This window comes from Rhipicephalus sanguineus, chromosome 4, assembly GCF_013339695.2.
Source record: "Rhipicephalus sanguineus isolate Rsan-2018 chromosome 4, BIME_Rsan_1.4, whole genome shotgun sequence".
In the NCBI taxonomy this organism is placed as follows: Eukaryota; Metazoa; Arthropoda; class Arachnida; order Ixodida; family Ixodidae; genus Rhipicephalus; species Rhipicephalus sanguineus.
Window position 1 is genome coordinate 200,316,129 of NC_051179.1, and position 13,865 is coordinate 200,329,993.

The window sequence follows — 13,865 nt, forward strand, 5'->3', positions numbered from 1 at the left end:
TCCCCATTGGTGTCTGAATATCCCTCAAGGTCATTCATGTGGGCATTAATGTCCCCTTGAAGGATGATTACGGCCCCATTGCCAAATTCCTTAATATCCGCACTCATGCAATCCAGTATCTCCCGATTCTTTTCTCTGCAGTTATTCCCCGTCCACAAGTAGGCTACCCCTAGCCACGTGTCCTTACCACCTACTGTGCCCAAAACCCAGAGGTGCTCTGATCACGTCTGTTTCACTCTAACCCATTTGGCTGCGCGATGAATTAGCATTCCTACACCCCCACCTTTCCTTTCTGATATGATCCTCTTACATCCTTCCCAAACATAATTTTCAATATGTGGTGGCTCTTCCAAGTCTCTAAGGTGTGTTTCTGTAACCGCATAAACGCCTATCTGTTCTTTAACTGCTCCTCAATCTCTAACCATTTTGCCTTTTTTCTGCCACCATGCATGTTTATGTAACTAATTGCAACGCGCGCCTTCTCCCTTTTTCTTTTACCTTTTTTCTGGTTTTTCGCAATACTACCTGTCAAAGATTCCTGGTTGTTTTCCCTGTTACTAGCTACCCCGGACTCCAAAGGGCCCGCGTGCCCCCGAAAAAACTACTGCGCGTCCTGCCAGTCGCCAGCCCACCTCATGTCCAAGCCTCTTATCGAAGTCAATTCTGTCTCTTTGGAAACCGCCCCACCTGTGCACCTCCCTGTTTATATCCACTACCTCGAAACCATTCTCTCGACTAATTCGCCATATCTTTGTTTGCGTCGACAACCGCTCTTTGCAAGTTGCCGTTGCGCATTGGTACTTCCGGTACTGTGCGTACCACAATTTGCACCTGGGGGGGACATGGCGCGCATGTCCTCGACCCCTGTCACCAAGGTGGTCGCTAGTCCTAACGATTCTTTGTTCAAGACGTCTTTGAGCCCTCCAGCAATTACAACAAGGTTACGTCTGTTAGCTTTAGCTGCGAGTTTTAGGGGTGAAGCTCCTTAAGGCGGCACCCGTTCGTCCCTCGTAGTCGTCGTGGTCGTAGTAGTGAGTAACAAGTCTTACGCTTTGACCTCCAAGGTGGTGCCGGTGGGAGATTTCTCCTGTGCGTTGTTGAACAATAAAAAATTCGCAGCGTGCGCGTTAACTAAAAGCCGAATTCTTCTGTCTCTCATTCCCCATTAGCAGCCATTGGCATGTTCCATTAGGAAACGTTAGTAGAAGTAGAAGTGTAAGTGTTAGCTAAAAGCCGACTTCTTCTGTCTCATTGCCATTAGCAGCCATTGTTTACCTCCAAGGTAGTGCCTGGTGAGATTTCTCCTGTGCGTGATTAAACAATAAAAATTTTGTTCAAAACGCCGTTGATTGATGAAATAAACCAACGAAAGACGCCAGATGTTTTGTAAAAGCAGAACGAAAGAACGCCAGATGTTTTTCTTAAAGTGTAGTAGTAGTAGTTGTATGTGCGAGGTGGACCGGCAACGGCGCGAGGACCCTGCCGTACGAGAGTTAAATCACACTAAAAGACATACTTTGCGGGCGATACACTCTAGTGAGCTTTCAACTTTTCGTCTTAATGTACATGATAAAGAAATTATTTCTACGAAAAACGCAAGGCACACCTTGAGCAATATGTTTGGTTTTGGGACGCTAAATGGAACCATGAGGCGATGCGAAGCCGGAGCACTTGCACGATCGCGTTCCGTTGGCTTTCGTTGGGCATGCTACCGACCTCGCGTCGTGGAACGCGCGTCCTGTCTTCCCTCTAGCCTTGCCTTTAATTCGCACAGGGCGAGCGGGGAATGCGGTCGCTCTTGGCGCTCTTTCGCTCGGGAGCGGACTTCTTCCTTGCATTTCACCGATCACAAGTGATAATGAAGGGACCACGTAAACCAACAGTACAATAAAAGTTTGATGTTTAATATATACACGATGTTTCACACTCTTTATATTATGTACTGGGCGCATTTCACGGAAGAGTTTCACGGTTTACAGATGATTCCCTCCGTAGCTTCGCCCCACTCATCATCATTCACCCCGTGGATATGCTGTGATTTTTTTCATTCACTTGCCCCATGACTGACCCCTGCGTATGTCCTGGGAACGTCCCTATCGAAACTCTCTTATCGCCTTTCACCCTTTCTTTGATTGCCTCTGCGCATCGGACTAAATTTGAGTCACCGGCAATAATGACCTGCTCAGACATTCCTTCTGTAATCTGCATCTGGCTGCTGTCTGGGTGATTAGCGTGAGTCACGGCTGCGGCTTTGTCCCCTCCCTACGTCAAAACGACTTCCCGGAAGCTGGGCCCTGTGACCACTGCACCTGCATTTGTCATGCCTGATGTTCCCTTCGCCCCTCCCGCACGGGGGATCGTCGCCCTAATACTTCCGCCGTCAGCTGCGTCTTCTTTGTTCACTTTGACGACCTTAAATTAAGAACTCTCCACGGCGCCGCTCACGACCTGAAGTCGTCCATGTCGTGCGCCTTAAGCTGTTTTTTGCGCGTTAGCGAACCTGAGGACTGTACTTTTAGTTTTATTATTGCACTTGCTTTGTGTATCCACTTCCGTCTTCTGTTTAAGCATCAGGACGATGCCTTTTTCAGAAGGGGGCAATGCCACCCGTGATTTATTCGTTACTTTTATGTAACTACAGTGAAACCTCGGTGATACAATCACAGCTCGTACGAATTTCGGGGTGATACGACTTTTCGTTGATCCCGGCCAAGGCCCATCGGCCTGCAATGTAATGGAGTACGGTCGTTGCGAACCGATTTTCACCCAGTGTGGTTTGATACGAACGTACGCTACCGCCCAGGTACGAAGAGATGCTGTCGCGGAAGATGCGCCATGCACGTGCGAGCGCGGGAACGCAAGCGTGGGCATGCGCGCCGCACCGTCAAATCATCAGAATCACGGTCTAAGAAAAACACTTTTCTTACGGTCAGAATAAATCTTGAAAGACGCGTCACGGTCTCCGAGATTGTGTGCGCGAATCTTTGAGGCTCTTATGTGCCTCCGTGTGCGTTTAGACTACAGAGGACATTAGCGCTACGCTTTTTTTTTCTAACGCGTCGATGCAGGCTGCTGTCGTTGTACTGTGTTTGCCACGTGCATCAGACATACTATGAAAGGTGGGGGAGGACTGAAAGAAGGCGAGGGCGGTCTTGGCGAAGGAGTCAGGCCTCACAACGTCAACATGCGCGACCGTTGAGGTCGCACTTTTGCGGGCACGGCCGTAAATCTCCCAAAAAACATCCCCAACACCTCCGCAATAGCAAAATCACAACACAGGACCGCGGTTCTGTAATTTTGTGGCCTTGATCCATCGCGTCAAAGCGCTTCCTTCGTTACTTTCGCTGCAGTACACCAGCGTAATGCAAAAAAGCATACTGAAATTTGGAAGGGGCTACTGCTGTCGCTGGTCACAACGCACCTGGTTCATTAATTACATAGGCACGTAGAGGCCGTATATTTCCGAGTGCCAGTATGATCGCAGACATATAAAAACTTAACTGACAATCATTCATGGTTGCTCCTGGCGTTGCTGCGGCCCTGAAAAACAATAAATGAAGATGTACGCCAGCTTTCTTTTGTCGCATGCTAATTTTCCATGCTTTCTGGTGATACGAATTTCGGATGATACGAATATTTTTGCACGCGTAGCGGCTGCCTAGTGCAAGCCGCGCCCTAATGTCTGGGAACCTTCGAGATTATTTTAGAATCTTTTTATAGGCTCCAGCGCGCAAACGCGAGCAGTTGAGGTTATTAGGGAACCAACGCGGCCACCAGCGACAAGGCTAAATTGTTCGATGCCGCATGTATACATGCCGACGCGCCTTACTGCAGATCATAGTATCGACGGCGGACGCTCTGTTCGCCGCTATCAGTATACAGCGTGCATTACTTGCTTGCAGTATGACTTTCTGGTTTCCGGCCTCAGGTTCGGCCTCATAAAAGATTACGCATTTCCGAGTTTTGCTGGATTCTTCTTCACCGTCGCGACCACCTGACGATACACACACACACACACACACACACACACACACACACACATATATATATATATATATATATATATATATAGAGAGAGAGAGAGAGAGACTGGCACGGCGACGGCAGAAAGCGGCCGAGGGTGTGCATATAATTGCCATCACAATACAGAAATGCTCCTGGCACTCAAGAGTTCGTCGTGTGAGCAGTGGAGAAGCCTTACCGGTGTGGTGAGCAGCAGCTGCGCTCCGAGCAGGGCCTCGCGGTCCTGGTCGCTGTCCGTATCGCCCGTGTACTCGGCGCAGCTGACGCCCACAGCGGCCAGCTTGGCGCGCCACTCGCACAGCCGCTCGCGGCACAGCGCCTTCAGCGGGGACACTGCAAGCGGCCGGTCATACAGCCGTCAAAGCTATTTCTCGCCACTACGGTCACGCAAGCAGCCAGGCCTCAGAACATTGCGCACCAGGCTTGCTTCTTTTATATTGATGTCCTTCCATAGGACACGTAATGAAATAGTAATTTAGGAGTTCCCCTAGCTTATTTTCTAACAGACTGAATCGCTTTATAAGGGCCGACTTATGAGACTCATTCTGGCAGCATTCGTTTGCTGTCGAACTACAATTTTGCGACGTAAGTTTTGACCTCTCCTGCACGGCAATGCATGTTTGGATCGCCGGAAAGCACGCAGAGGAATCACCTTCCTCGGGTCCTGCGTAAAGCGCAACAAAGGTAACCTTTCAACTCATTCCAACCAAAGATACTCAGAGATACTCTGAAATTGTATCGGGATACTATACAAGACATTCGGGCAAGAAATGTTTGAGATACAGATAGAAGGTACTACCGCAATTATTGTATCCAGTACGATACTTCCGAGTTGCATTTTAAGAAACTTGGATACATTTGGAAATTGGCTATTAGAGGCTACCTGGTAATTTGAAACAGTTAAAGACAACGATGACCTAAAAAAAAGCGAGACGTAAGTCAAATAAAAAGGCGGTTCCATATTAAACATTCACAGTGAGTAAGTATACAAACCCGATACACGCGGCACCCCCAAAAAATTATAAGAATTGAGCATGACGTATCGTCAACTAAGGTAAGACAATATAAAACACTGCTTATGGAAAACGGCATAAAAGTTCTCGTTGGGACACCGATGACATAAACAGAGCATTTGGTATAACAATGTTTCGCGAATCCCTTTCCTAACCTCTTTAAGATGTATCCTTATAATTTCCATTGCTATATAGGAAATTCAGTTTCGCTATTTTACTTAGTAGTAAGCCGAATGTTTGTCACTGCACACTGCAGGCACGCCCAGATTGTATATTTGTCCTCGACATGGTCTTCATACAACAGTAAACTGGAGTGAAACGCAGTTAGTTAGAATGACGCAGATATTTAAAAAAAAAGAATAATGCCAAGGATACACTTTCGCAGCAGCTTACAAAAGATATATTGCAGTAAAGATACGCGCAAGTTTTATTACAGAAGCCTAGGTGGTGCATGGGAGGAGAACCAGGAAAGCACCTGTGCTAACAATTAAAAGAACTCTTTGAATAACTTAGCAGGAAGAACGAAGATACACTACGCCAAGGTATATTCTCGTATGCAAATGTTTGTTCTACTGCATCTAGCGTCGGTACAGGTGGTGCGAGAGCTGCGAGAATCTCATTATCATATAAATTTTTTTCTAAGCAGATCAAAGCTCCGGCGTAGCTCAGTGGTAGAATGCATCATTGTCATCCACTCCGGCTGAAATCTTAGTTTTAGGGGCGAAGCTCCTTAAGGCGGCACCCGTTCGTCCCTCGTAGTCGTAGTCGTTGTGAGTAACCAGTCTTACGCTTTGACCTCCAAGGTGGTGCCGGTGGGAGATTTTTCCTGTGCGTTGTTGAACAATGAAAAATTCGCAGCGTTAGCTAAAAGCCGACTTCTTCTGTCTCTCATTCCCATTAGCAGCCATTCTTTACCTCCAAGGTAGTGCCTGGTGAGATTTCTCCTGTGCGTGATTAAACAATAAAAATTTTGTTCAAAACGTCGTTGATTGATGAAATAAACCAACGAAAGACGCCAGATGTTCTGTAAAAGCAAAACGAAAGAACGCCAGATGTTTCTAAAGCAAAACGAAAAGGCGCCAGCTGCTTAACGAAAGACGCCAGATGTTTTCTAAAGCAATGGTTTTCTAAACAATGAAAATTCACAGCGTACATGTAAAATTAAAGTGAGCTGCAAGTCGTCATAACTCATCGAACCTTTAGTATAAACGCGCCCGATCTCACGTCGGTGATGATGTACTGGGCAGAATTCACGGAAGATTCACGGTTTACCGATGAACCTCCGCAGCTTCGCCCACTCATCATCATTCACTCCGTGGATATGCTGTGATTTTTTTATTGGTGGCTTTTATTTATATTGTGAGCACAATATTCACAACATGCTTCCTTCACTCTCTTCACCTGTATGTAATCATCATCACTGTGAGCGTTATCTTCGTTCTGAGCGTTGGTCAGGCGGCTTTGCTGAATAAAAGGCGTCGAGACCACGACAGTGCTGCGGTCTTTCAGAGTGGTGGAAGTGCTGGGTAGGGGTGCCGGATGGACCAGGCAGCGTGTCTTGCGCCATGACAGTGGATAGGCGGAGCAAGCGGCGACCCGAACGAAGCTCCAGGGGAACTCGACGCCGTAGAGGACTTGGGGATCGAAAGCAGCCTAAGTGGAAGCTATATTTTTGCGACATGGCGCGCCGCGTGTGCTTTTGAGTGACCGCGGCAAGGCGTTTTTGTCGAAACTACTCGAGGACGTTCTCCACGCATGTAACGCCATCCATAAGACGACTTCCAGCTACTATCCCCAGACCAATGGCCTCACAGAGCGCTTTCATCGAACTCTCTCCGATATCATCTCCATGTATATCAACGCCGACCACACAAACTGGGATACCATCTTGCCATTCGCGACCTTCGCGTACAATACCGCTACGCAGCGCACCACGGGCTACTCACCCTTCCATTCCCCCTAACCCTTCCCCTACTAGAGAGGCATGGGAGGCAGCCCTACTCAATTGCTCAGGCCTGGAGTCTCAACGGGCTCTAGTCCAACGGGCGCGGGTAGCGGCGTTGTCCAGCGGAGTCCCGGAATAAGGACTCCCCCTGTGTAAAGGGTCCTTTTGGGCCTGCAAACTCTCATTTTATTGAATAAAAGTTTTTCACACACACACACACCCTTCTTTCTTGTCTACGGCCATCAACCGACATCTCCCCTAGACGTCTTTTTTTTAGGGGCGAAGCTCCTTATGCCGTGGGTCTGTCCATCCTCCGTTTGTTTTTCGCGTTGTAGTAGCCACCTCTAGCTCGTGAGAAGCGCGCGTTCTGGTATGCAGTAGAAGAAGAAGACGACGTTGACGAGTGAGTCTCTCGTGCGTGTTCGCCTGTGTGGCATTCTTTCTTCTTTAGTGCGCGCGTTCTGGTATGCAGTAGAAGAAGAAGACGACGTTGACGAGTGACACTCTCGTGCGTGTTCGCCTGTGTGGCGTTCTTTCTTCTTTACTACGTCTCGTGTTTTCAACGACACCTGAAGACAACATTTCAGAAGTAACGCGCCATGAGGCTCCCTCTTGGCACGCTTTCTCTTTAGCTCGGAGTCGCCAGGTGGAAGACAAAGCTGCGGAACGGAGGGCACGGAAGGCGGCGGCAGCGCGCACTCGCAGACACAATCCTGAGGTGACAGCCCGCGAGGCCGAAGCTGCACGTCGACGCCGCCAAGCAGATTCCGCCGTTCGAGTCCACGAAGCCGAAGCTGCTCGACAAGCTGCACGGCTGCGGCGAGAAGACCCCGCCGTTCGAGCCCGCGAGGCCGAAGCTGCTCGACAAGCTGCACGGCTGCGGCGCGAAGACCCCGCCGTTCCAGCACGCAAGGCCGAAGCTGCTCGGCAAGCTGCACGGCTGCGGCGCGACCTCGCCGTTCGATCCCGCGAGGCCGAAGCTGCACGGCTGCGGCGCGAATCGGATCTTCAAAATGTGAAGGATCGTGAAGCGGCGAGAAAGCGCTCGTACCGGCATGCAGAGCCCGAGGCTGTGCGAGCACGTGAAGTGGCTGCAAAACGCATCAGGCGGGCTCTGCCCGAAGGCGCCGACGCGCGCTTCCAGCGGGACTTCCTTGATAGCAGTTTCGGCCATAGTTGCGGTGTGTGCAACACATTGTGGTTCTCAAACAATCTAGTCACAATATCTTCCATCAAGAAGGACCACGCTCAAGCCAATGCCATGGCCGTGCTGCAGCGCGAGTTCGCTTCGCCCCACTCATCATCATTCACCACGTGGATATGCTGTGATTTTTTTTTTATGTTCCCGTGGGGTCGTCGGCGTCGTTGAGTGAGCACTTAATCTCTCGCCTTGCCGCTTCTCGCCACCGCGCCCGCCTCAATACCGAGGCGAGTCAACAGGATCGGAAGGCTCGCTATGATGACTTTCACCGCGTCGTTCACTTCAATCCCGGAGATGAAGTATTGCTGCTGACCCCTACGCGAGTTCCTGGCCTATGTGATAAGTTTCAGCCACGCTTTATCGCCCCCTATGCTATCGTCAAGCAAACTTCTCCCGTGAACTATCGGGTAACTCCCGTTGTGATGCCTTCCGACAGCCGTTGCCGCGGCACAGAGGTTGTCCACGTTTCCCGCTTAAAACCATTCCTACGACGTACACAACCGTCATAAGCAGCGGCCAGGTTGGCCGCTTCAGCACGAGGGGGAAATTAGTGTGAGCACAATATTCAAAACATGCTTCCTTCATTCTCTTCACCTGTATGTAATCATCATCACTGTGAGCGTCATCTTCGTTCTGAGCGTTGGTCAGGCGGCTTTGCTGAATAAAAGGCGTCGAGACCACGACAATGCTGTGGTCTTTCAATATATACATACAGATATATATCCGGGACATGACGGCGACGGCAAAAATCCGCCGAGTGTGTCCATCTAATCGCTATCGCAATAAAATAAAAACACGCAAAACACAACATTCGCGTTTTTCCAAGGGAAACCGCAAAGGAGACCAATCGTCGTGCAGAAAAAGCGGCGGAGAACGTCGAGCACGCGAAAGGGGCGAGGAGGGGGCCAGGTGGTCGCGCGGCGACGGCGTGTAGAAGGAGTAGCAGTACTACACCAAGTTCAAGGCGCTTTATGCTGTATTAGGCATTCTCTCTCTCAACGTGGCGCAGCTGGGCAAGCTTTTCCGAGCAACCGGCTAACGCTGTAAAAATCAAGGGTCGAGCCGTAATCGAACCCAGGCATTCTGCATGGCAGTCAGGTATTCTACCACTGAGCCATGTCGGTGCTTGAAAGTGCTTGGGAAAACGACCATATGCTAGCGTTATGACGGGACAACGTTAATTGTGGTCGCGGTGTTGGCTATGCGCTTTTACATCAATGTAGTAAAGAGTACATACGTGCACCTATTACTGCGCAAGCTGTAGACAAACGTTGAGCGAATACGCCTATGACCGCTACTTATGATATGTACAAGTGTGAAGAAATGTTCCCAGGCCACGATTCCATAGAGCTACATGGGAGCTTTTGGCAACCTCTGTACTTAATCGCACGGTAATATGCACTTCGTGGAGATAAATTCCGGCCGCAGCGGCTGCATTTTCGATGGAGGCGGAAATGCTCGAGACCCGTGTACTCAGATTTAGGTGCACGTTAAAGAACCCCAGGTGGTCGAAATTTCCGGAGCCCTCTACTACGGCATCTCTCATAATCATATCGTGGTTTTGGGATCCCAACAATTATTATTATTATTATTATTATTATTATTATTATTATTATTATTATTATTATTATTATTATTATTATTATTATTATTATTATTATTCGTGGCGATGAAACTTACGTGAGTGCCGTCGGACCATGAGCTAGCCTTTCGACGCCAGCGGAGTGCCTGGTAAGCCCAAGATGTGTGCACAGCTACTCAATTCACACAAGCACCTCGATCCAGCTCTGAACGTTTGGCGCAAAGTATAAGATTCGGCCGCTGATTGCTTCGCACGAAATGGATTCCCACAATGCGTGCGATCTGCCGGATTTTTGTCGAGATGGCGCTAGCGTGACTGTTCCACCAACAGGAAGGACGCCCACACCTCAGCGCCTGCCCTCGCTGGTAGACTCTGGCGGAAAAACAAAGGAATGTAAGTGAATCGAGTTTTATTCGGGGGGCCCAATGGCAGCAGCATCAGCTTGAGAATCGCGTTTACGTTTATTGCTCTTAATTCTTATTGTTCTTAATCCAAAACAGCACGGTTTCAGACAAGGGCTTTCCTATACAACTCAATTAACAGAATTCGTTCACCAAGTTTGTGGTGCACTGGATGATTGCTCCTGTGTTGACTCAGTATTTGCAGACTGCAGGAAAGCGTTTGACCTTGTAGATCACAAGTTGCTTGCATGTAAGCTACGTTGGTTTAATATCAATGAACAGATAATTAGATGTATTCAGAAATACTTGTCCTTACGTTCTCAGTATGTGGTGGTAAATGGCGCAGAATCTGGTGTGGCCCGCGTAACATCTGGTGTCGGGGCCATTGCTCTTTTTAATATTCATAAATGACCTTCCCGACACCATCGCTTATTCCGTCAGATTGTTTCCTGACGATGTAATATTATATAGGGAAATTACAAGCTTTACTGATACCGTTATCTTACAAAATGATTGAACTAAAACAGAAAACTGGTGCGGTAAATCGCATATGCAAATAAACGTACAAAAAACTGTCCACATGCGTTTCACAAAGAAACGTATGTCCCCGGCAGCTATACTCTGTCTGGTTCTCCGTTGTAGACTGTTTCCGAATATAAGTACTTGGGGATATTCCTCACGCCATCCATGTGTTGGCACAGGCACGTCGATTTCATTACGGGAAAGGCATGCAGGGTGTTGGGAAATTCCTACGGCGTAACACGAAGCTGTTTCCTCAGCAGGCCCGCGATCTTCTCCACAAGAGCTACGTGAGACCAATTTTAGAGTATGGATGCACTGTATGGGACCCTCGCTCGAGTGTCGATCGCGACAAACTTGAGAGCGTTCAGAACATGGCGGCAAGGTACGTTATCGGTAGCTATGAAAGAAACCTTATCATTACTGCTACAAAAGAAACATTAAAATGGGAGCCTTTAGAAAGAACAAGGCAAACTTTACGCTTGAAGCTTTTTCAGAATATATTTTATGGCGACATTGGAATAGACCGCAATCAGTACATTTTTCAGCCGCATTGTATATCCAGACGAACAGACCATGAACTCAAAGTTCGAGAATATAGTTGCAGAACTAATCTTTTTAAAAGCACTTTTTTAACCAGAACAGTTTCAGAATGGAATCGACTGCCTGCTACAACAGTAAGCATATTAGAAGTATGTGCAGCGCAATGAAACGAAGACAAGAGAAGACACACAAACGACAGCGCCCGTCTATGTCGTTTGTGTGTCTTCTCTTGTCTTCGTTTCATTGCGCTGCACATACTCCGTGTATATCAAAAGCATACTAGATAACGAAGCTTTTGTAGCCGCGCTTTCACATCTCGTTCTGTCTTCGGCTGTAGTTGGTTTTCATACAAAACTTATTTCTTGTTGCATAGTTTTTCTTTGTTTTATATTTGTACAATGTTGTTATCTTTTTTTTTCTTTCTGCATCTAAGAAAGTTTTTTTTTTTTTTACATTGGTGATTTGCATTGACATTCATATATGCTAGTGTTGCTTCTTAGTGCTCATGATTGTGTGCGTTTTTTTTACAGCGAAAGCTGTTATGAGATCATTTCACCGGCCGTTTTGTGGCGCCGTAGTTGTCCGCCGCCGCCGCCTCATAACAGCGAAAGCTGTTATGAAGTCACAACAAGGGCAGTTCTCGGCGCCGTAGTTGTCTGCTGCCGGTGTCCGTAACCAGTATCGCTCGAAATAAGAAAAAAAAAACGAAATAAGAAAAAAATTCCAGGATGGAACGAGGTGCGAACCTGGGCCCTCTGCGTGGGAGCCCAGTATTCAACCTCTGAGCCATCCCGGCGCTTGAAACTGCTTTGCAAAAAGGTCCTATACAGGCTTCATGTCGGGAAGGAACCACATTAGCATATGCAATATAGCGTGGTAGAAGAGTAAAATAAGCGCCAAGCGTCGCACAACGAGAATTCTGTAACAAGGCGTCACACAATGCGAATTGCGCAACGAATAGGTTATTGAATGCTTCCAACCCATTACAAAGGGCTCTGCCATAATTCTTCATCGTCATCAGGCACAGCATCACCAAAGCGCGCATAATGCCTTACATGCGTTTAGCAGGTACCACGGCTCTCCGTAGAATGACGAAAATGGCACAGTGCCTGCTGCCCTACTTCTCAAAAATTACAATGATTTATAGCGTAGTGGGTTCCTCGCAAGTGCACTTGTAATAATTGGCAAGGAATCCCATAAGCGCATGATCCATTTCCTCGGGGTCCCAGTAAAATTACAATGATTTATAGCATAGTGGGTTCCTCGCAAGTGCACTTGTATTGGTTGCCAAGGAAGCCCATAAACGCATGATCCATTTCCTCGGGGCTTCAGTAAAATTACGATGATTTATAGCGTAGTGGGTTCCTCGCAAGTGCACTTGTATTGGTTGCCAAGGAAGCCCATAAGCGCATGATCCATTTCCTCGGGGTCTCAGTAAAGTTCTTCGCCCCCCCGTCTCTCTCCCACGTCAACGTATGTTATGCAGCATGACGGGAGAGGGAAATAGCGACCGGGCGTCACCCAATGCAAATTACATAACTGGTGGGCCGTTTAAAGCTTCCAACCCATTACAAAGGGCTGGAAGTCCTTTGTAATGTAAAGGGCGTCGCGTCAACAAAATGCACATAATGCCTTACAGACGTGTAGCTGGTGCCTCGCTTCTCCGCAGAATGACAAATAATGGCTTAGTAGGTGCTTCCCAACTTCACAAAAATTGTTATTTATGGTGTAGTGGGTACCTTTCTAGTGTACTTGTATTGTAGCCCCAAGAGAGCTTACAACGGGCTCTAGAAACGCCGCTCTTCCAGCTTTCGCTGTGACTGTGCTGCGGTTTCAGCGCAGGCCTGGCGTTTTTTTGTTCTTGTCTACCGATGTTGTTCTAATGTAATGCGTATTTTTCATCAGTCTTGTTGTAACTGATTGTTTATTGTGTACTACCATGGGGTGTTCAAACTGCTATGTATACCCCCCCCCCACTGTAATGCCTAAATGGCGCTGTGGGTACGAGAGTAAATAAATTGTTTCGCACAGGTGGTGTTGCAATATATTGTACCTTAAGGCACACGATACATACATATTGCATGTATGGGAAATACAGAAGCAGATACTGGTCTTGGGAGAAGTAGCACGACACAGATACAAGATCCAAAAAGGGTGTCCAGACATTATCTAGGAGCTTTCATACTGCCCAGCCACGGCCGATCGATAAAAAGGAAGGTGCAGCCTGTCGCGTCGTGCTGAAACACATGGGCACATGCGGGACGCTGTGTTGGCAGTTTTGTCCGCGTTGGCGCTAGTAGGCGTACAGCCACGCCCCTTTAGAACAAACGAGAAAAAAATACGAGGGTTCTCGCGTGCGCGGGAAGCTGTATCTAGCCATATATCAGCATGCCGAGGAGCTGCTGTGTTTCGTGGTGCGTTTTAACGACAAGGATGCCAACGTCTGCTGCCACGAATTTCAGTATGATGAAGCGGTATTTAGCGCAAAGGAACACGAGAAGGGAGGACACAACACGTGCGCTAACTTTCACAAAGTGGTTTACTGCGACCGAAGCACGGTTCCAGTCAACGATTTTGTTGAAAGTGAGCGCCTATGTTGTGTGCTCGCGTTATCGCTTCGTGTCTTAACAACAAGGCC

General features: G+C 48.0%; 1 protein-coding gene across 1 annotated transcript in view; it reads right to left on the bottom strand.

The window, feature by feature from the left end:
* The window catches only part of LOC119391978 (probable ATP-dependent DNA helicase HFM1), a 395,854-nt gene that overhangs the window by 281,523 nt on the left and 100,466 nt on the right, over nt 1-13,865 (bottom strand). The window contains exon 5 of the mRNA XM_049415461.1: nt 4,202-4,356. Coding sequence (XP_049271418.1) covers nt 4,202-4,356 — 155 coding nt within the window. The remainder of the gene's footprint in view (nt 1-4,201; nt 4,357-13,865) is intronic.